This window comes from Abramis brama (assembly GCF_963993115.1).
Source record: "Abramis brama genome assembly, chromosome: 8".
Taxonomy (NCBI): domain Eukaryota; kingdom Metazoa; phylum Chordata; class Actinopteri; order Cypriniformes; family Leuciscidae; genus Abramis; species Abramis brama.
In genome coordinates, this window is record NC_139970.1 from 33,936,369 (window position 1) to 33,961,017 (window position 24,649).

The 24,649-nt window shown below is 37.1% G+C and overlaps 1 protein-coding gene across 2 annotated transcripts in view; it reads left to right on the forward strand.

Moving 5' to 3' along the window:
• The window catches only part of lrp1bb (low density lipoprotein receptor-related protein 1Bb), a 302,189-nt gene that overhangs the window by 248,870 nt on the left and 28,670 nt on the right, over positions 1–24,649 (forward strand). For both annotated transcript variants that reach the window (XM_084123162.1, XM_084123163.1), the window contains 19 exons: positions 373–495; positions 2,358–2,477; positions 3,239–3,367; positions 3,686–3,808; positions 4,852–4,992; positions 5,406–5,593; positions 7,420–7,603; positions 7,726–7,811; positions 10,735–10,857; positions 15,104–15,285; positions 15,495–15,694; positions 16,012–16,200; positions 16,598–16,746; positions 16,862–16,955; positions 18,289–18,405; positions 18,934–19,053; positions 20,378–20,497; positions 22,988–23,104; positions 24,471–24,577. In XM_084123162.1, coding sequence (XP_083979288.1) covers positions 373–495; positions 2,358–2,477; positions 3,239–3,367; positions 3,686–3,808; positions 4,852–4,992; positions 5,406–5,593; positions 7,420–7,603; positions 7,726–7,811; positions 10,735–10,857; positions 15,104–15,285; positions 15,495–15,694; positions 16,012–16,200; positions 16,598–16,746; positions 16,862–16,955; positions 18,289–18,405; positions 18,934–19,053; positions 20,378–20,497; positions 22,988–23,104; positions 24,471–24,577 — 2,612 coding nt within the window. The remainder of the gene's footprint in view (positions 1–372; positions 496–2,357; positions 2,478–3,238; positions 3,368–3,685; positions 3,809–4,851; positions 4,993–5,405; positions 5,594–7,419; positions 7,604–7,725; positions 7,812–10,734; positions 10,858–15,103; positions 15,286–15,494; positions 15,695–16,011; positions 16,201–16,597; positions 16,747–16,861; positions 16,956–18,288; positions 18,406–18,933; positions 19,054–20,377; positions 20,498–22,987; positions 23,105–24,470; positions 24,578–24,649) is intronic.

Consider the following 24,649-nt stretch of genomic DNA (forward strand, 5'->3'; position numbering starts at 1 on the left):
ACTATTTATGAAAGGGGTAATGAAGCCGAAACAAGCCCCTGTTTTTTCCTCCTTGCTTGAAGAGCCTCAAAAAGTGTGGAAGGCTGATGAATAATTATTGGTGATTGTCAGACTTGCGAAGAGCAGACATTTAAACACTCTCGCAAGCTGCGGTCCCTTCAAAACCGATAATGAAAAGGCAGCTTGAAAATTAGTCTTGGCAGGTTTCGGCTTATTACTCATTAGCATGTCAGTGGTTTCAAATAGAAAGCACATGTGGAATTTATCGGAGTAGCACCAAACAACCGCTGGACCAAATTCTCACTACACTAAACAAATCTTGGACTTTTACACTCTCCATAATAAAACACATATTTTCTCTGACTGCCGCAGTCTCTCACGGGCAGAAATGTGCAGAAGGCCACTTCGCCTGCCCCAGCGGGAACTGCATTTCCAGTGTGTGGCTTTGTGATGGCCAGAAGGATTGTGAAGATGGTGCAGATGAGTTCCAGTGTGGTAAGCATGACTGGTATTAGCCTCCCATTGCTTTCACTCAGCTCGAGAGATTACGGCCCACCTCTTTAGATGGGCTTTTAATGCAGGAACCAATTCAGCTGCTAATACTGAGGTCAAGAGAAGATATTCAGGTGATAAAAAACAATCTCTATGTGTGCTTGTGCCCTTGAAAGCCATGAAAGCATTTTTAGTTCACAAAATGTTGTATGAAATTCAGATAGATAGACAGACAGACTATATATTATGAATGAACAAACGAACACCTATGCACATTATCTAACTTGTACATGCTCCCTTTCTTGGAATTCAAAGGATGTTTTTCACCATAAAATGACTACATCTTTGCTCACCCTCAGCACTTTGAATGGAGATAGGATATCTGCAAATATAGCAAAAGACCATCAGGGAGTCAAGGTGAATCATGGGAATTTGAGATCTATCGTGCTGTGACCCTTAATTTCATTCTCCATGGTGTAACCCCAGGAGTGGACCACTCTAACTCTTTTGCCTGGCAAAATCTGTCTAGAATAGAACTGAAAGGAAAATAATAATAATACTTGGCTCAGGTATAAACTGGCATTTTGTATCGCAATTTACACATGCATAGGCATGTTGTAGTATGTCATTTTGTTAACCTATAATTATATTTAGATCTCTGAGGTATTTTTAATAATGAAAGGATATGAAAAATGCCTCTTTTAGGTCTACAGTTCAGTAGTTTGAGTTTGGCAAGATGTTTATGTTTTTGAAAGAATTGTCTTATGCTCCCCAAAGCTGTGTTTATTTGATCAGAAATATGGTATAAACAGTAATATTGTGAAATATTATTTCAATTTAAAATAAATGTAATGTAATTTATTCCTGTGATGGGCAAAGCTGAATTTTCAGCAGCCATTACTCTAGTCTTCAGTGTCACATGATACTTCAGAAATCATTCTAATGCTGATTTGGTGCTCAAGAAACATTTCTTATTATCTCTTTTGGTGATCAAAAAACAGTTGTGCTGCTTAGGATTTTTGTGGGAACCATGATAGATTTTTTTCTGGACTCTTTGATGAAGAGAAAGATTAAAATAACAGCATTTATTTGAAATATTTTGTAACATCACAAATGTCTTTGCTTTCACTTTTGGATTTATTGCATCATTGTTGAATAAATTATATATCTTTTAAGAAAAACTTTCTGACCCCAACATTTTGAACGATAGAGTATACAAAGACATAAAGACCTGTGGAAATTCGCCATACTACAATTATTATGGACTGACTTGACGAGCACAAGAAACAAAAATTGGTTCCGAACACATGCTTTTATTTTGCTTTTCAATATCTTTGTTCAGTTTTGCCACAAAATAAATGTTGTACATTTTAAATCCATATGTCAGCTGGAATATTATTTTGTCATCTTGTAAAATTGCACTAGCATGTAGACGTCCTCAAAACTGACAGGGGAAGGACTTAAAGCTATAAGTTCAAATTTTAAAGGTAAAATTGCTGCTCAACACATAGAACATACAGATAGATGTGTATGCAAGTACTATATGTTTGTGAAGGATGACAGAATAAAGTGTGATTACACAACAAAAGTGCAGAAAACTTAAATTTAAATTTTATTTAAAACTTTTGCTTTATGTAAAAGCCACTTTGAGAAAGACTGGCGTATGTATTGCATGTTTTGTTGTTGCTGTGTTTTGAGAGCACAAGTAATATAAGTGTAATCCAGAGGTCTACTTCAAAGTCTGCTGAATTTAAAAAATAAATATACTATCTCTAAAAGCATTCAGTTAGAGATGAGGCGTAAATTGTGTATGTAATTTTTTCTAAGCACTGTTATTTGTGACACGTAAACTATTTTGTTGATAGACTCCTCCTGTCTGTGGAACCAGTTTGCTTGTTCAAAGAACAAGTGCATAGCGAAGCAGTGGCTCTGTGATGGCGAAGATGACTGTGGAGATGGGGTGGACGAGAACATGGATCTCTGTGGTATGCATTTGACCTCTCCTTCCATTCTGTGTGACTGTAAATGTTCTTTTTTTCTGTGCTCAAAGACAGCATTTTGAATGATTGGAGTTTTTACACAGGCTAAATACTATGCAACTATTATAAATTGGCCAATTATAAAAATGCAATCATGTTTTAATATATTAGTACATATTGGTGGTAAACAATTGTGTAACTGGATTGTAATGAAATGTCAGTGAGATATTAATGACATTGCTCTGTTCCTAATAATGGCAAATGCAATTAAACACAATAAATAGTTATCAGAACTTGATAAGCAACACTGAACTTCCCGATGTTTAGCCAGTCCTACTCGACCCTCTCTGAGCGAGATTTTATCCAGCATCTCCGGCATGGGAGGCAGTCTCTAGTGCCTTTTGAGGCCAGGGGAGTGAGGTTTACATGCACAGTACTAGCTTGCCTCCGTTACACTCACCCCCTTAAACCTCACTCACATCTGAGTCACGGCACCAAATGTGACGGTCTCACTTGACCCACTCCAAGCGGAATTCAAACCAGCGTCACCGGAATGGGAGGCAGTCTCTAGTGCCTCTTGAGGCCAGGGGAATTAGGTTTAGATGCCTAGTTTACATGCACAGCTCTTACTAGCTTGCCTCTGTTACATATGCATTTGCCAAAAAAGCTTTCTAGTGGTACTGTGTGATTCCTCCAGATATTCGTCATTTATAACTTCTAGACCTGAACAAAAATAAATGATGCATTGCTAATAAAATATGTTCCAGGCTCGGTGACCTGTGCCCCAGGGTTATTCAGTTGTCCAGGCTCGTACGCATGCGTCCCAAAGCGCTGGTTATGTGATGGGGAGAGAGACTGTCCCGATGGCAGCGATGAGCTCGCAGCGGCCGGCTGTGGTAAATATTCCCATTGATCTGTTTAAAATGTCTTCTGCATGTCGATGTGTTATCGATGAAAGCTCCCTTCTAGCAGCAATGTTGGCCATTCATTATAATTGGCTATTTGATACGTGGGTCAGGTCAGGATTTAAAAACTCAATGTGACATCCATTGAATAAGATATGCTTCACCACAGGCACTTCATTAGTGATGTGTTTTGTGTAACATGTTAAGAGTCCATGCTATGGTAGAGAAGGGTTATGACTAGTACCCCAAGGTGAATAAAAGTCTTAGTGAGCATTAATTAAGCTCAAGGTTCTGATGTTTACCCCGCAGCTCCGAATAACACATGTGATGAGAATTCCTTCAGATGCCTTAACAAAGGCTGCATTCCAAAACGCTTCGTTTGTGACCATGACAACGACTGTGGAGATGGTTCGGATGAATCGGTTGAATGTGGTGAGCATCTTTCTGAATTCACACATCTGTCTGATAAGCAGAGCCGTAATTGAGAAATAGTTTTGTTCCACATCTATGTATTTGGTCACTATAGTTACCTGCTTTTCCCTAAAGGAATTTGTGAAAGCGACTTTTATTTATACAGTAAATTGAATAGCACTGAAATAGTAAAGTGCAGTATTTTAATGGAAAAAATCAGGCACTTCTCAGTTAATTAAAGCTCTACTGTGAGCCTTAGGCTGCTCTGTGCTCATATTATTTGTACTATACATTCTTAATTAAGTGGAACAATTTCAAGAATAGTCAATATTGCACTTCAATTATTGGGGTTTCCTAATTATTATTTTTTGCGCTTAAAACTGAAACATCTGTGGGCTTTTTGATGGAGAACTTGGGCCCTGGTCTTCACAACATGAAAGCACAGCCTCTCCACAGGACATCATACATGTGCATACGCCCTCATAATTTATTACACTAGAACTTATTGCACTGAGGTTAAAATATGAAATGGAAAGTCTAGGTAATTATTTATAACAAAAGGGATTCAAAGAGATCTCCGTTTCTAGAAACTGTCGCCCAAGAAATCTGCAGATAATTTTACTAAAAAGTATCACACATCATTCTTATTGTTTCATGTCCATCTTGCAAAGTTCACCCAAAGATTTAAAATCAGTCATAATTTACTAACCCTCAAGTTGTTTAATACCCGTTTTTTTATTTTTTTTATAATGATGTATATGATATATGCTTATTTTTCACTGAAAACAAAAATTATTTATCAGAGTGTCTACGAAAGTGAATTATATTTAAGACTGTAAATATTCACATAGTCATTTTGGATGTTCTTGAGTCAACCATTGTAAAAAGAGCAGCTTTGGCATTCCACTAAATATCTGCGTTTGTGTATCCATGGAAGAAAAATCAGTCTTTTTTTTCTAAATGAATGAATGCTGAATTTTTATTTTTGTGTGAACTGTCCCTTTAAGATCTCTGTTTGGTCGCAGAGTGTGTCAGTGTGCTGACAGTCGTCACTCTTTCCGCAGTGTACCGCTCATGTGGGCCGGATGAGTTCCGCTGTGCTGATGGCCGATGCCTGCTCAGCGCCCAGTGGGAGTGTGATGGTTACCCAGACTGCCCTGACCACTCTGATGAGCTGCCCCTCAACCTCAAATGCCTGGCTGCCGGTAATGGTCCAACAGAGCCGTGCCTGAAATATGTTTGACTGATGGATGTGGGGCTTACTGAACATCTGAGGGAACACAAGTGGCCAAGGAACATCATAGATAAAAGCAGGGGGCTGAAGTGGATAACTTTGACCTGTGGGGATGGCATGTTTTCAGCTGAGCATACCAAGCATTTAAAAGAAAAAAAGGCCTTGCACTTACTGGCAGTTGCAGAAAGCTAGAAATATCATTTGACTTTTGTTGAATTGCAACTTTGATGCCCTCTAGCTTTGCAGAGTTAAAGCCATTCAATCATTAGTTTTTTCCAAAAGCATTTTTACATTTTCAGTTTGGGTTTCAACACCAGTCTGTATTGCTTGTATTGCGTTGTACTTTTCCTTAATTTGTTTTCTTTGTTTTCACTTTATTTCTAGAGAGCTTATGCAACAGTTCCTTTTTCATGTGCTCAAATGGCCGCTGTATATCTGAGAAGAGTTTATGTGACCTGAAAGATGACTGTGGTGATCACTCAGATGAGAAAAACTGCAATGTCAATGAATGTCTCAACCGCCGTGTCAGCGGATGTACGCAGGATTGTCTAGACTTACCAGTGGGATACAAGGTTGGTCAATAATATCTTTATGTATTGTACAATTGTTCAAGATTTGCTACTTTAATGTCCACAGTCATCTTGTTTTGGTGGTGGCACATTATCACTGAAGTAGTCATTAATAAGTTGAGCAAAATGATCCATGTCAATTGCTCCGACAAGATTCACTGACCGCAGTGCATTTAAAGCGTTAGCCAGCGACTGAGCACTCTTACTCTTAATAAGGAAAGGTACTCCTCTCAGAAAACGTTCAAATAAAGATGTTTAATTGCTATTTGGAGCATTTTGATTGCTACTTGAGAGCTTAATGAACACATTTTTGTGAAAACCTCAAATTCGACCAAAATGGACATATTTCACTTGTTTTGCCTGTAGCACGTTCCGACTCATTTTGCCAGAACGGGTCACATATTTAAGCTTCATGTGTCCCTCAAAGCTGACTTTTTTTCCCCAGAATTTTTTGCAGGACTTTAAAAAAAATAGTCAAGCAAAGCTTGCCTCCCTAATCAATTATGAAACATTCACAAGTTAATGTCTTTCCAAATATAACATCTGTATTTATAACTAAAAATACATTTTTAGAAGCTTAAAAAAATTATAGAAAAAAAAAAATTTCTTGATGCAGAGCATTTAATTCCATTTGCAATTCCATATAATTGACCGGCAGCATCAATTATATTATTTCAGTTATTTATTTATTTATTATTTGTTTGTTTGTTTGTTTGTACATGTTTATTATTATGTGTTCTGAAGAAATACATGTGTGTATTCTTTGTAAGGTAAATCAATTGCATACAGTATTATTAAGTGTTCTGAAGAAATACACGCCTATATTTCTTGTGCACAGATATGTTATATGAAAAGGACAAAAAGATATTTAAAATCTTTGACACTTTTCCATTTTGAGACAGAGTTGCCATATTGCAAATAATAGCAAGTTTCTATACTTTCTTTTTTTCTGTTTTAAAGATGTGGCAGTTCTTTTCAATCTTGGCTTATTTTATGTGACTTCAAGTTTTGCAAGTATGTAACTGTGATGAATTGATTTGCAGAAGCTGCTGTGTTTTTGTTTCTGCAACAGCTTTTCACTGAATTACTTGGGCAAACATTCAAAGAACAAAGAAAAAAGCTATAGGAACGATTTGTCCCAGTTTTGTTTCATTGGTACTTAATTGGCATACTCAGATCAAGTTTAAACAAAGACTTGTTCCTTCGGGAGCTGTCTAGAGGCATGCCTGAAGGAGGACGATTTATGAGCTAATTCTCTCTAGATACAGACACTTCTGCTGTGTTACTGATGGGCAAACTAGGTGTCAGGAGTGTCCTGTGATCATCAAAGGTGTTTGCAGGCAGTGTCAGTCCCTGGCAGATTTCCAACCAGTCACCCTGAAAATCAATAAACACATCACTGAAACTGTAGGTTCTGTAGTTGAGTCAAAACCTGTAGGTAAAGAGTCTGACCTCATTCACTGTGGTAGAAATGAAGGGATCATAGGCAAACCATTGAGGTTACAGACTGAGCAAAAAAAGCATCAGCCATTAAATCCAGCTACAATGATTTGGAAAATTCATTTTTTAATCATCATTATCAGTAAAATCCCAGCAGTGTTTTTGTTTTCTTTTTCTAGTACAACTTTTAAACTAAATTATTTGGAACGACATGCAAATGACCTCAAATGGTAACACAATTTTAATTTTTGAGGGTTTTCTTATAAGTTTGTAAAATGGTAATGGCACTGAAACAAAGTGGATTTTTTCCAGCAGAGAGGTGTCTTTTTTTATTAATGCCAATTTCAGAATCAAAACTCAATTGTCATTTTTTTCACCAATGTGTGTAGTGTAAGTGCTGGCCAGGATTTCACCTGAAGAATGATGGGAGAACATGTGTTGACGTTGACGAATGCTCCACCACCCTACCCTGCAGTCAGAACTGCACCAACACTTACGGTTCCTTTAAGTGTCTGTGTGTAGATGGCTATGAAGCTTCCAGAAAAGACCCCAACAGCTGCAAGTCTCTTTCAGGTAAGTATCATTTAGTGAATTCCCCCCAGAATGTGTTTCAACTGAACTTGATGATTTCAGGCTTTGTTAACTTGACAATTGTCCGGTTCCATTGCATCAACTCACCTTTATATTTCTCACAGCTGAAGAACCTTTTCTTATACTTGCTGATCTTCATGAAATCAGAAAATTAAGTGTTGATGGATCTAATTACACTCTCCTGAAACAGGTAAAGCTCTACGTCAACTGTTTTTTTTTTTTAATTACATACCTCCCATTTATTGTTTATTTTCATATCACATCATATCACACCTTATTGAAAGGTTACCCATTTAATCTGCCCAACCGAAACTGCTGTACTGCTACATGAAATTGTTACTGGACTTCAGAGACCAGATCATAAGATAGAACTGCTGTGTTTGTAAAAGCCTAATGGAGGACCAATTAAGCTGTGGTGACACAGCTGGGATAACAACACAGTGTTATTGTCTCCTATGCCATTTGAAAACACTAATTGAAGTCATTAACTAGTCTCTTGGCTTGGTGGAACGTCACATGAAATAATTAAAAACACTCCATTGCTGGTCTTGAAAGTGAGAAGTACGTTTACCTTTTACAGTTAATATCAGTTTTTATATCAGCCAGGCCAACTGATTTATATATTACATAGTATAAAAATGTTGACAGGTCAATGATTAATAAACAATTTCTGTTCTCAAAATGTTTAATGAGTTTTGATTACATATTATATAAGCTAAATATAATCCTGTATATTTCTATATCGACCTTCCTTGGGCTTACAACACGCGCAGAATTATCAGCAAATTTTTTAATTTCCAATTGCGCAGCCAATTCAGAATCCAAAATGAGAAAAAGAAAAAGTTCAAATACCTGTCACAAATAATCAAAAAGAAAACATAATTCTGTAATAATTCAAAATAAGTGCTGTTTTTATTTGAGCAGTTTTCTCAATGTATTTTGCTGTCACTAAATAGTATTTTTTATACAGTATATCTGCATTATATTGATCATCAGCCTGTTCATTGGCTGTTGAAAATTGAATAAAAAAAATCTGAAAATTCTGTCAAACAAAATCCATTAAATGTCCTAGCCTTTACTTTGAGGTTCTACATCACGGGCAGTAATTTGTTTGCAGAGATGAACAGTTTTTTTTTGTTTTTTTTTGCATATTCAACAGTTTATCTGACACAACGTGTTTGGCACACATTATGAATGCTCTATGAAATGTAATTTTGACTTTATATGTAACTTCTGATTGGCCTGGTGTAGCAAGTGGTGTTTCCCTGTGCTATTATCCACAGCTGGTGTCATTAGAGGCCTTTAGTCATTACTATCGAAATGATGATTCTTAGTGAAATGTGAGTTTCCTCAATTCTGCGCTCATTACATTATTCATACCAATTGAGGCTGTCATCCAGGGGAATGTCTATAGGGCTCTCAGAAAACTCTTCCCTTTATTGAGTAGTCTCATCAGCAATCATTCAGTTTCATTTATTCCATTTTGTTTAATAAGAGTGAAGGGAGGAAAGCTTTTGCACTTAAAAATGAGTGAACCCTGTGGCCTCTTCCCTACAACGGAGGTCTTTGTTGACCTCATACTAGCATAGTGCATGATCTCGCTTGCTCTGTTGAATGCTAGTTAGCTATTTATCGATCTGCCGTACAGTATCCATAATTAAAGAATACTTCAGTTTGAAGCATGACCCGTGTAGTAAGTGAGAGATAATATACAGTCACCTGGTCTCTAGAAGCCCACTTTTATCACCCTGAATGGGTTCATTTTGCAATAATGACTCACTGACTGTACATTGTTCTGCTTATCATTTATCATCTTTCTTCTACAACATAGAAAGCACCCGGCCTGGCAACAAGACGAACACTTGCAACAATATTGCAATATTAATTTATAAATTATCAATATTAATTGCAATTCTAATATTGATAATCTACAGTTCATATTACCTCTTTTATTATTATTTTTCTAAGAAATGAACACTTTTATCCAGCAAGGATATTAAATTGATCAAAAGTGACAAAGACTTTTACGTTGTTACGATATATTTCTATTTCAAATAAATGTTGTTCTTTTGTGTTTTCTGTTCATCAAATAATTAGCACAACTGTTTTCAAGATTGAAAATAATGACTGTTTCTTCATAACCAAATCAGCACATTAGAATGATTTCTAAAGGATCATGTGAAAATGAAGACTGGAGTAATGATGTTGAAAATCTGATAGGAAAAAAATATTTTATTGTTTTTACTGTATTTTCGATCAGATAAATGCCGCCTTGGTGAGTGCCGCATAAGCGACTGGAAAAAATAGTTCAATTTGGCCATTTTTTATACAGTTTGAAACTAACCATTTTGGCAATATATACAGTAATAATTATAGATAATGTTTTCTCTATACCTGTATGGCCTTGCTATAAATACACCAGACCTATTTGACGTGTATGGATCTCTTATTTGTGTTTTCACTGATGTCACATGAAAACATAACTTGTTGTGGCCCTAAGTTAACACAAGACTAAAGGTCTTTGTGGGTCTCACAGTGCTGATGATCTGAAGGGGGTATCAAAGCTTTTCTTCATCTGTCATCATGCCCGTCGCCCGATCTTAACAGCTGTGATGAAGTGGGCAAAGGAAGGGGGGGCTAGTGAGCGGTAGACTGAGTGACAGCAGCCTGACGTGAACATGACAGTAACGAATGTACCGTCAGGATTCCCTCTGAAGGCTCTCTGAACCTCTTGCCTGGATTTTGAAGCCAGCATCCACGTGCATCCACCGCACACTGCGTCCTCTTCCAAAATCAATATGATGAAGAGACATCAAAAGAAATTCTCTGTATGTTTCGTGTCTGTAGTACATCCTTCCCAGGTCCTGTCGAGATAAGCGTACGCGGAAGTGGCTAATTAAGCCCTCCAGCTAATTGAAAAGCAGAACAAATGCAGAACATCTCATTCTTTTGTGTTCTGCTTAGTTGATATATGCGTGCTGACTGCGGCCTTTACCCAGCTAATGCATCATGCTGACTGCGCTAACAGTCACATTTGTTGTGCAGTCCATCTCGTGTTGTTACTTAATCCACCTCTATTAATTCTATGCTGTGTTTCCTTCTGTCTCCTGTAGGGCCTTAACAACATTATCAGCTTAGATTTTGACTACAAGAAGGAATTCATTTACTGGATTGACTCCAGCAGACCCAGCGGCCGAAGGATAAACAGAATTCGCCTTAACGGCAGTGACCTCAAGGTATGTCTGATTTCTTATTTAATTATGGTGGTCTCACCAAGGACTGAAAATAACGCTAATAGGTCTGGACTAACTGTTATACGGCATGTTAGCAACAGGGATGCGATGAAGAGGTCTAAAGTCAACATCTGAGTATTAGACATCTGTAGTCATACAGCCATAAATATAAATGCTCTTTTTAGCATTATTTGAGGGACTTATTAAGGTCTCATGGTTAGCGCTTAGATGCACATCTCTGCCGTGTACCTGCTGAGCAACACTTTTCCCCATCTCATTAGCTTCATTGCAGGGGCCAAGAGCCTCATTTGGCTTCATTACACAGTGTTGCCCCCTCCTGATTTATCACCCCTGCTCAGCACAAGCTAAAGCCATTTGAAATTCATTAGCATTTGTGGGTGTAATCTTCAGAATTTTGGAAATAGAGACAATGCATGCTGGTACAATATGTTTAGATTGGGTAGGAGACCTTTACCCATCATTCGCTGGGGTTATAATGATGCGGCTCCTTTGCGGAAGAACAATGTAATTGATGATTTCATTAATACATTATTTAGTGGCATTTTTTCTCCTACTATATTGGAGACTTGTGACTAGAAACTGACTTTGACTTAATATAAAAGTTTCTATTCTAAACAATGTCTCAGGGAAATTGGAAACATTATGAAGGACTCTAGTCCCCCCACACAATCATTTTTCACTGTTCTAACTTCCAGAAAGCGAATCAGGTTCATCAGCACATCAAGATTAAAAAACAGCTTCTACTCCAATGCCATAAGACTGTTTATTAACATTGTTACTTCTGACACATATGATTCCTTCACACTACACACTCACTTAAACTAATCTCATCTCACATCGTTTACCGTAACCGGTAACGGCTTTTTACCATTCTACCTTGAGAATTCCTCCTATGTTGCTGCTGCATTTGAGCACTCGTGCTATTTAATGATTTAAATTATTATATGCAAAATATACATTTATCTATACACTTTTACATGCATCCTGCCTTTATGTGGCTGTACATGGCTGTACACTGCCTTTTTATTTTTGACATTGTATGTTCTTAGCTCTACGAGAAGCTCCCCATACAGTATCCATAATTAAATCATTGCCTGTTCCTTCAGTTTGAAGCATGACCTGTGCAGTAAGTAAGAGATAATATGCAGTCTCCTGGACATTAGAAGCCACTTTTATTAACCTAAATGGGTTTATTTTGCAATAATGACTAGCTGACAATACATTATTCTGCTTATTATTTATCATCTTACTACTTCTAAGGACAAATTGTGTATTGTATCATAGAAAAGAACCGGCCTACAACAAAGATATACATTTTTGCGATATCTATTTATGCATATTTATTACCACATAATCAGCTTTTTTTCAGACTTTGGATGCATTATTTTGCACAATTGATAAATGGAAGCGAAGAGAAAGTTATAAGACAGCTGCTAGCAAAAAAAAAATTGGAATGGGAACAATGCATCATGGGTTTGATTTCTCTAAATGATGAATAACTCTTGCACTGGAGCATGTTTGGCATGATGCCACAGGCAGTGCCTTTGGTGTGATTCAATAAGGGAATTTGTCTATTAATATGTAATGGGCCAAAGTTGACATGCTATTGTATATGGCCTTATTAGTAAGTATGCTGAACCACTACAATCAACTTTCAATTATTTAAGTGATCTGTTTTGGCTCTGTGAATGTGAATACTATATCTAAGTTTGTATTCACCAATTAGGACACATGCCATAACTAAAACCCTTCAATAATCTCTAAAAGGTGATTTTAGCTATCATGCATGCACACACACACACACACACACAAACACACAAACAAACAGGGTGAATTCAGGGTGATAGGGACACTTTTTACTTGGAAAAAATGCCCCAATCAACCTGAAATCACCCCTAAATATATATCCCTTAAAGGTGCCCTTGCATGGATTATTTTATTATTTTAGAATGTTTCCTGGGGTGCCCTTATAACGTTAGTATGTTTTTTAGATCAAAATTTGTTATAATTTAGAAATAAAAGGCATTTTTCCTAGCCTGATTTTAGCCACTGATTTGAACACTCTGTTTGAAGGGGCGTGTCTGCTGTGAGACTGCAGTGTAAACGCCCACTGCTGTGATTGGCTGCTGTGAGACTTCAGTGTAAGCCTGTTGATCACGTGAATGAAGATCTTATCATTGCAACGCAGTTTCTGCACTCTCACTAATGATTTCACCAATGCAAACATGATGTACGTACAGTAAGAGCTTCGTTGTACAGTGTAACAGCGTCATTGATTTCATAACGAGTTTTGGCAAGTGTCCAGATAAACTCGCGCTGTGTGATTGACAGCTTGGGCGACTGTAAAGGGATTGTTCTTTGATCGCTATCTGTATATTAATCACAGTTTAAGTAAGATTATTTTCATCCTACTAAGAGAAACGACGTGAAGTTGATCGTTTAGTCACTGGCTTGATTTACTGATGCATAAACAGTATTGAACGACTTTGAGAGAAAGATTATCTGTCTGAACTTGAACAATTACACATCAGACATTCACATAACCCACTGGTTCTTCAGAGGCTCGGATGAAGAAACAAAAAAAATACCTTTGTGTTCATTTGTACATCCAAACACTGAGCAACTGCCATGCTTCGCTCGTTTGCAAGCCATGATGTCTCTCGAGGAAAAATGATTCGGACGATGATTCGGCTGCGCAGTTCCGCCTGGCCTTGAACATGGGCTGGCATATGCAAATTTTTGGAGGCGTACATATTAATGATCCCGACTGTTGCGTCACAGTCTGTGTTATGTGGAGATTCGCCTATTTTTCAGGGGTGTTTTTCAAAAACGAGATTAAAATAAGAAGGAGAAAACAATGGTGTTTGAGACTCACTGTATGTCATGTCCATGTACTGATCTCTTGTTATTTAACTATGCCAAGATAAATTCAATTTCAAATTCTAGGGCACCTTTAAATGCATGAATGTTTCGCTAGTCATTTATATATTTGGGTATTTAGCGACACAAATCTATATCTAGCATGGATGCATTATTTTATTATTTTGTAATTGTTATTAAAGTTGTCAAAAATTAGTTTTTTTGCCTCGTCATTATGGTGGAGTGTAGATTTATGTGGGAGAAAAAAAGTAATTTAAAGTAGTTTAACAAAGCTGCAACATAACAAAATGTCATGGCATTCTGTGCATTCAATGTTTATATATTCAAATGTTGACATTTTAAATGAGTTTGCGATCTTTCAAATCAGTGCTGGGCCAGATCACTAGAATACCAGAAGCTCTTTCTTTCCCACTCGGAATATTAATGTTTCCTCTCATCCTCTCATCTGGAGGCACTTTCCTGATTGGGGAAATGTTCCTCAATCACTGACATTTCAGAGAATTTTTCAAGCTCAGCTTTGCTGGAATTACTGCTGAAGGGGCGTTATTGTCAATTGGCATGGCAACATATGTCCTGTGAGATGACGATGAGAGAGAAGATCTCAAAGCATGTCATGTCTTGCAGTGACAGATTGCAAGAGTCACCATTTTGACAGTAAAGTTTGTTTCACAAGTATGCAATGGAATATTAGCATTAAACAGATAGAATAACTCATTAAAAGGAATAGTTTATTCAGAAATTAATATTCTGTCATTATTTATTCACCCTCATTCTAAACCCAAATGTCTTGCTTTCTTCTGTGGAAGATAGGACACAATAGGAGGATTTTGAAGAATGTTCTGGTCACTTGTTTCTATGCAATTACAATGAATGAAGACTGAGGCTTTTGGGAACCAGATCATTCTGATTTAAGAATGAAACATCCCATAAACGACACAAAAGTCATCATAAAAGTTTGCATCTTTTCAGTGAATCACTATCTAGATTACAGTGGTCATAATTCATTCATGAATCAGATTGATCTGGTTCTTGAGTTCAACTCACTAATTCTAGACACATTTATGTTACTTACTCAAAGCTGACTTCAGAGAACTTAAAATATAGTGCATCGAATGGACTACTTTTAAGACACTTTTACGGTGATTTGCATCCTGTTTTGAAGCTTGAAATCATGATATTCCCTCTTCATTGTAATTGCATGAAAAAGAGCAATGAGTCCTTGATTACTCAATCAAGACTTTTTATTTACTTAACACCAACATTCCCATAATCCTACTTGCTCATTACAGAGATATTATGTGATCAGATTATAGTGACTGATCTGAATAATACTTGTTTGCTTTATTAGATTGTTCACCGAACTGCTGTGCCAAGCGCACTGGCTGTCGACTGGATTGGAAAGAACTTGTACTGGTGTGACGTGGAGAGAAAGACACTGGAAGTGTCCAAATCAAACGGTTTATACCCCACCGTCTTAGTGAGCTCTGGCCTGAAGAACCCCACAGACCTGGCTCTGGATGCTCAAACAGGGTACAAATGCTTCCTTTTCAAATTTGCACAATATCCTTTCTACTTTTCACCATCAGTCCAGGGAGACTTCATTTTGTCACAAGAAAAAGAATGAATGTATAGTCCCCCAGAACAATGGGAATAGCTATTCTCTGTTTAAAACAACTGTGATGAGATTGTGTCTCATGGTATATGAAGTTCATGGATGAGGGTCACTCTCTGTCCCTCAGGTATGTGTTCTGGATTGACTGCTGTGAAAACCCTCACGTCGGTCGAGTTGGCATGGACGGCCATGGCCAAAGCGTTATTGTGAACAAAGAGATCTACAGCCCCTCAGCTCTAACCATTGACTACACAAACAAGAGAATCTACTGGGCTGATGATAATCACATCCTTTTTGCCAACATGGACGGTTCTCAGAGGCACCGGGGTACAAAATGAGTCTTAAATTTGTTCATTTTCCATGTATTGGATTGCTACCATAACAAGGCAGAATTGGATAAAAGAAACTTCAATAAAGCCTTTTAACAGTATAATATTGCAAGACCACAATCTCCTGTGTATATACGCATAGCATGCAAAAAGAAATAAAAGATATGTTATTATACATTCGCAAAAGTTAAAATGTATATTTCACTTGAGAACAGTGAATTTGAGAGTTGTTGGATAATGATTTTGATTAAATCACTTATATATGCAGTAATTCATCTTTAATGATGGTGCATGGTATGATGCTCTCTACCTCAGTACCTCATGACCACATCCAGGGTGTGATGGGGCTCACACTGTTCGAGGACTTCATTTATTGGACCGACGGGAAGTCCAAATCTCTCCGCCTAGCTCATAAGACCACCGGTGCTAATGCTGTCGAGCTCCTAAATTCATGGCAAGCCATTAAGTCTGTCATTGTCTACCACCCACTGCGCCAGCCTGAAGGTAGACACGGTTTCAAATAAATAGTATATTAATTTTATGCTTGGTTTGCCCAGAAATTAAAATGCTTTAATCATTAATTATTCACTCTTACACAGCTCTTGCCATTTACAAACATTTAAATCCTAGTTTAAATGTTGTTCTGGAAGACTTGGAATATTCCAAAACGTAACATTATATTATATTATGTTATGTTATATTATATTATATTATATTATATTATATTATATTATATTATATTATATTATATTATATTATATTATATTATATTATATTATATTATATTATATTATATTATATTATATTATGGATTACTTTTGTACAATATGGCAAGAGCTGCGTAACTATTCCTTTAAAATGAACTATTCAGAAACAATGCATTTCTATCCCCTTTTTACAGTCCCCAAACACCAATGTCAAGTGGCCAATGGAGGTTGTAGTCACTTGTGTTTACTCTCTCCTGGTGGAGGTCACAAGTGTGCCTGCCCAACTAACTTCTACTTGGCCGCCGATAATAAGACATGCCTGTCCAACTGCACAGCCAGCCAGGTCTGTATGCAAAAATGATGATTCCATGTCATTAGTCGGAACTGCAAGGATTGTTCCAGTTTGTGTAACCCATAACCAATTGACCTTTTCCGCTGTGTTGGACTTTTTTTTGCAGTTCCGCTGTGGAACAGATGAGTGTATCCCCTTCTGGTGGAAATGCGATACAGTAGACGACTGCGGTGATGGGTCTGATGAGCCTGCGGATTGTCGTGAGTGCTCAGCTTCCAATGTTACCCAGCCTACAGTGTCTGCACTGTTATTTTTGTTTTGAACAGTCTGTAATATTCATGTGGTGTCAGAACCAAGGGTTTAAGAACAATCCAAAAAGTGTGTGGGCCACATTATAAACCTCATCAACCTCTCTTTACAAGTATGATTCTGTTTTATATAGCCTAGTTGCCATGGTTACACGCATATGAGACCAGCCTAAAAACTCACAACCCTAAAAAATATAAAAATGCAGGTTTTGGTCAGACAACTTTGTTTTTCTTCTGTTGTTCATGGTAGATAACTTCATGTAAGCTGCTCAGCGCTCTAACTTGGGTCATGAATATTAATTATATTATGTGATCTTGTGATTTGCTGAAAGGCAAAAACTGGAAGATGAGCACAAGCCATGTTGGATTACAGTTTATCGCTTGCGTGTTTGTTCAAAACAACTGCTTGGCAGAGACTTCAGCTTAATCTTAAATTCAGCATGAAATAGTAATATTCACCTTATCTATTTTCTAAATGCATGCAATTGATCTTGCTGTGAACGATTCATCCATGTATATGCTTTTTCATTTATATTTATTTACTCTTTTTACCTTTTTATTCAGATTTTTAGTCAGAATGTCATAATCTTTCGGCGAAACAACAGACTTCTCGATGGTGATGCATGCCGGACTTCTGCCTCCGTCCAAACAATAGAACCAAGAACCAATAGAACCCCCGTCCTACTTTTTCTTTTCAATAATCCGTTTCACTTAGATGTATGATTATTGCTACTTCCGTTACATTGCAAGCACTAAAGTCTTTGTTTTTACACAGTTGACGTCAGTATCACAATACAAAATGCAGTGGCAATTTTCCAAAACAAGAGAAGAAATTCTGTCATTTCTAAAACTGGCTTCCCCCACCAATTATAATGGCCTCTGATTGCACCACATGCCAGTGCTGTTATACAGTATGAAGATGAACTAGTTCACAGCTTCACGCTAGACAGACCTTTAAGTTGCGAGAAAGGATGATCTTTTGTTCTTTCATTTAATTTTCCCAGTGATCTTGTTTTTAGATTCACTTTGTGTCTTGGTGATTTACTCAAGCAGAACAAACAGAAAATGACAGGCTGCGGATGGCTGCTGCTAATAGGTGGAACCTCTGTTGTTCGATAAAGTGCAGGGGGCATTAAATATCGCAGAAGTGCTTTTAAAGAAATAATGGAATGTGGGTTGACCCGCCCATTTCAGGCAACCTCACGCAGCTCGGGTTTAAAACACATACCTATGCGCAAATTGCTTTGAATCCTCCGGAGTTCACTGTTAATCATCATTTTTGCAGCGGAATTCAAATGCCAGCCTGGCCGTTTTCAGTGTGGCACTGGCCTTTGTGCCTTACCTCCCTTCATCTGCGATGGAGAGAATGACTGCGGGGACAACTCAGATGAGGCCAACTGTGGTGAGCAGAATAATACATAATGTACGAAAGCTGTTCTTAAATGCCATGTTCTTATCGACAGATCCATTGCTTTTCCTCTCTGTGTGAGGCTACTGGGTCTTCCTTGTAGAATACGGTTCCTGTGAAGTATGTGGCATGCATGAGCAAGAAAAATCTGCCTGGAATTTTCATCAGCAGCAAATCTTCTTTAGCACAGCTGTCTCTGAATGTTCAATTATACAGACTATTGCTGCTATCAAACGATCAATATCCACTTTAGAAGTATTAGAAAAGAGTACAGGGTGTTTTGTCATTTAACGATCGTAATTGGGATGTATTGGGCCAACATGGATTTAAGATTCAAGACGTTTAGTGCTTTTAATACAAAATGATATTGTTCCTCTTTCATCTCAGTTGTATTCTTATTGCATCCTGAAGCATTTCGAAGCAACCAATTATGACCGGTATATGGATGATCGTGTTGCATTGACCCAGCATGCTGATGTATCTAACGCTTTTTCTCACTACAATGTCTCCCCCCATTTGCAGATACATATATCTGTCTGTCAGGACAGTTCAAGTGCACCCGAAAGCAGAAGTGTATACCTTTAAATCTTCGTTGCAATGGTCAGGATGACTGCGGGGATGGCGAGGATGAGACAGACTGCCGTAAGCAACGCCATGACACTTTGTGCTCCCTCCATTAAACATTTAACAATAATGGGCCTCATTCTCGTAAACTAAAGGGTGTTGTGACAGAATTGTTCAAACTCCCCTGTGAATTTAATGATCCAGACTGACAAATCTTAAATTTGGCTTTTATCCCGCCGCATGAGTTAACTAGTTGGGAGTTAAAAGGGTAGCCAGGTGCTTATTAGGTATTCAGGGAGAAAAGGCCCTTCCCTTGGAAAGGTAGCATGACTTGTCAGTGAAAATACAGTCACCGGGGTTGGAAATGTGCGTACATTTTTAGAAAATAATTTACTTTAATGCTTTTTCAACTAAACATTTTGTCCAACAGTGAACAATGTGTTACAAAAGAATTCTGTCATTTGTGTATTTTTATTTTATTTTTATTTTTCTGAACAGTTAAAAGGACATTTCCACCACAATGTAATTTTCATCGCATCTTATTTAGAAAGGACTGTGGTGGAATTTTTTTTTTTATAAAACGGCAGGTGGCTTTTGTCTGGCTAAGGTAATTTATTGTTATAATGGTTTAAATAACATTTTCAAATCCTATTCTGTGATTTTTAAAACTTTTTTTACCTTGAGTTTTCACCCGTTTCATATTTCATCTCAGGCATGCCTCACTTAACTTACACTTTTGCCTGGTTGATAACCAAATACACTAATTTTTGCTAGTAGCAAAGTAGCTAGTAGCAAATTAGTTGTTCCATTAGTGGAGATCAACTGAGGTAATTTTTGTAAAAATGTATCTAAGCCATAAATATTTTACCATAATAAATATTGAAATGGTTGTTATGTTTTACTATTTGTAAGATTATAGTAGTTAAGTTTAAAAAATATATAATCTATCATTGTGAAGTTTGATCCAACATCTAAGACCGTCAAAGTCTATACATAAAAGACATCTGAAAAGTAGGAGAATTCTATGATGATGGCATGGTAAAATGCCTTCACGAGGATTTTAATTTGACCATCTCACAAACAAAATCATACTTTTAATCATAGCAAAAAATAAAATAAAAAATCCTGCAATAAATATATTATATGATTACGTGTCATTCAACTCCAAACCTTGATTAACATTTCTAGGTTGTCATTTCCTCCATTCTTGGGTGGTAATTGCAGAAGACCTTGTCATAATGTAAAGAAAGTGAAGATGTCAATAACATTATTCCTTTCTACTGAATCATGGTCATTATGTATATGAATGACCTTTACAAGTACAAGATGTTCTATATGTTTTTTCCCCCCTTGCACTCTTACAATAGCTTATCCTGCTATTTCCTCTGTCTTAATGTTCCAGCTGAGAGCACTTGTTCTCCAGACCAGTTCCAGTGTAAGGCCACTATGCATTGCATCTCAAAGCTGTGGGTGTGCGACGAGGACCCGGACTGTGCTGACGGCTCTGACGAGGCCAATTGTGGTGAGTGGCCGCAGTTATTATTCACAAATCAGAGTCTTGGTCAGCCACACGCGCAGACCCATCTGAAAGTCTGATTGAGGCTAATGTCAATTCTGTGTGTTCCCACAGCCTTCTCTCTCTATGATGAAGTGAGGCCAGCTTTAATCATGAGCCACTCGGCTTTTATTAGCTGTGGCTTGTAACAATTCCCCTGGGCCTGTTTTGTTGCCTGAATGCCTGATTTAGTTTGACAGTGGCACATCAGCGGTGGCCTCACATATTGCATTCTTCCTCGGCTATGTGTTCCAGACATTTAAAGTGCCGATGCACCAGCAAAACAATTTCTGAGGGTTCGCTGGACGTAATTTGCTCGCTGGACGTAATTTGCTCAGAATAATTTTCTATACTCTATATTGAACAAGCGAGCTGTGTACCTCATTTTATTAGTACTACTCGTTTGATCTATACTGAAAATATAGAGATGTATTTCAGAGGTTCACTATAGGCAACTGCCTTCTATGACTGAATCCTAGTTGAATTGTAACCTCATAAATGACTGATTTGGAACACTCTACATACTGTAGGCAGAAACTCCGGGCTGCATATAAATAAATGTTTAAAACAGTTGTGCTGCTTAATATTTTTATAGTACCAGTAATACATTAATATCATAAGTGCACAACTCTAAAAATAAGTTTTGTAAAAGGGAAAAAAGATAAAAGTGTATTTTTGGAACATGCCTTAAAAATGCTGCCTACTGTTTGTAGTCAGCTCACTAGGTTTTAGGTCAGAGCCATAGTCTTTTGAACCTTAATCATTAGACTCTATACCTGCACGCTGATGTTGTTCCTTTTTTTTACTCTAACATCATTGAAGATAATCATTTATTTACATTGTGGATATGACCTCTAAGTAGATTTTTAAAGGCAATTGTCCTCAATTTATGGTGTATATATAACACTGTGACATCCCAGAAGGGATGATGAACATGGCTTTCCCAAATCGGCCAACAAAAGAAATTAAATCAATATCTTGGCTGTTGCAGGAGGGGGAAATTACATTGTCGGAATTTGATTGAGAAAATTGGTTTTATTGCATTGGCTGAACAATCTGATGTTGTTATGGATTATCCGTAACTCAGAGAAAAATCCCCCAAATGAGTGACGCATCCATGGAACAGTGGAGGGGTCACTTTGTAATTGAGGTGTGACGGCTCCTCTGGTGTCTCCATTGATTTTCCAGACGTGACACACTTTATCTACATCGGACTGCAAGTAATTATAGATTTTTATCTTGGCAATTGATGTAAATTGGTATACCATTAATGTAACAGGGTAGCTTTATTGATACTTACCAGCTCACTTTTTGTAACTGGGAATTACAAACATACATATATACTGTAAGTGGAAATGCATGTAGATTTAGAAGATCTATGAGTAAATTCTGCCTTTACATGAATATGCCATGTTGTATCTTAGAAGACCCTAATGCAGTGGCTCCTACAGTATGTTGTGACATTCATCAGTGTTTGTGAAAGACAGATATTATTATTATTAATTAATATTATATAATTAATTTCTATATTACAAAACAATAAGCAGGGTTTTTTTTTTCTCAGATGCCAATGTCTCTAGAGGTTTCTTTAGAAACTTTCTATCATTATAGTAAAAGCAACATGCCTGTGCCACATTAGAGAATATTTAAGCAGAAGAATCTGTCAAGGGAGGATGCCCTTTTATTATTTCACACTAATGAAAACCGGCAAGTATTTGCAGTTTGCTTCTCTTTGACTGTGTTCTTGGAAAAAACATGTCTTTCAATCTACTGTAACCAAAGTTTTGATCTGATGATGTGATCCTCCTGTGTGTTCATTAAAGTCACCATAAAACCAAAATTCACAATTCTTTTTTTTTTTTTTTTTTGAATATTGTGATATTTAATATTAATGATTTATTGTTCACATCATTGTTTTATTCATTTCAAACCACAATGATCCAGCGATCCATTCCATTCCCAATGGACATAATCAAGTCCCACCCTACATTTTGTCTTGTTTGATAAGCCATTCACTCGGATTTTATTCACACTAGGGAAGAAAAGACTATCGCAGTGTCCGTTTCATGCCGACTTTAACAGTTCTTCTTGGCTCTAGCACCTCAGAAAGTTCTTAGTTTATATAACATAAACACTACACGTACTCTGGAAAAAGGTGGAATGAGCTCCTTCAGAAATGTTCATCGCAGATTGTGCAGAGGTGACAAAGTGTTTGATGTTACGTGTCAAGTGTTCAGGTTATTGAGGATAGAAGATATCGGCACCACAGTCAGGTATCTCATCTTATGGTGTGTTAGCCTCTTGAGTGTGGGCATGTTTTGAACTTAGTGTCAGATCCGGGCCCAGGAACCCTGAGGAAATGATGATTACGTGTCGAAATGCAGTAGCAATGCATTAATATTCATGCACTTTTGAAGCCATTTTCATCTGTGTGTTTGTTTGTGTCTGATGAAAAAGATGAAAAGACCTGCGGACCTCATGAATTTCGCTGTGAGAATAACAACTGCATCCCGGACCACTGGAGATGTGACAGCCAGAATGACTGTGGAGACAACTCCGATGAGGAGCATTGCAGTGAGTCGCTCTCATCTCTCTGAGCACAGTAAAGCTTTTTTCCACACTCGTGTTTGTACTAAATTGTTTTAACTGTCAAGAAACATTGTCTGGAATCTTCAGAGGCCAGTTTCACAGACTATTTGAAGATTTCTTGCTTTCTGTCTGTTTGTTTACCATTTGTCTGTTCGGTTCTGATCTTGCTCATATTGCCACAAAGATCAACTATTTAAGTGTGTTTTATGCCATGTCATTTTTTACTTATGTTTCAAACCCATATGTTCTTTCCATACAATGACTGTTTATAGTAATCATTGGCTGTCAAATTTTATAACAAAGGACAACATACAAAAAAAACATGCAGCTTGACAGCCCATGGCAACAAGAAACTGTTGTGTGGATGAGATGGTTTTAGGTTTTTTTTTGCTTCCAAAATGAAATGGCTGTTTTTGACGTCAGATTTTGTTAAACCTAATTGTTTGAATGTTATCTGGAGAATACTTCTTTTTTTTTTTTTCTTTTTTTTTTAATTTAGAAGTTTAAAATGATGGTAACACTTTACTTAAAGCCTATATATATATATATAGGAAAAGAATTATAAAAGTATTATCCCTTGTAATGCACCTTATAATGCACTGTACGGTCTCATAAATAGCTGTAATCAGTGTTATAATACATTATAATTCTTATCTATTCATTGAACACACCTTTAATGCATTAAAACATGAAAAACTACCCATTTTAAAATGTAACATGGAATCTGCCAATATTATAATGTGTTTAAACTTTGATTACAATTATGTAAACGTGAAAAAATAATGCATTATAATGTAAATTATGAATACCTTTATATTGCATTATACATAAATGCTTCAAGTAAAGTTTTACCAAAATTATTTTAATTAGAATAAAACAAATTCTTTCTTTAAAATAACTATTATACATATGCATGTGGTTAAAACAACGTGAGTTTGAATAAATAATGAGCATGTATAATGTCCAAGATGCCTTCGTTTTAATGGCCCTTTTTCATACTTTATGTTGTTAAATCAACAACCTATTTCAAACAGTTTATATTAACAGGTTTTTCTAACCACCCAACATGTTTTTCTAGCCATTACAGCCTGTGAACTGTGAGAACAGCCCTTTTATACGTTCTAATTGCTAATTAGTCTGCAAATAGCTCCTTTTAAGTTCTTGGCAAACTTGCAAGAACCTTGAAAACAGATGGTACAATGCCAATTCATGTCCAAGTGCAAGGCCACTTTGGCAGTTTTGATTTGCTCTTGCTGCCTCTCTGCTAAGGTTTACTTCAGTTTTTTCAGTGAGGGCATGGTCAGGGTAGCCGTGCATCTATAGCTGTCTTATTGTGCTTTTATCTCTGCAGAGCCGGTGACCTGTAATCATAAGGATTTTGCCTGCGCCAGTGGGGACTGTATCTCAGCACGCTTCCGTTGCGATGGTGACTATGACTGCGCTGATAATTCAGATGAGGTCAGTGAATGCTAGATGTCATTCGAGGTCAGCACAGCAGTTGACTTATATTCCCAAACATTCCCTTCTAGC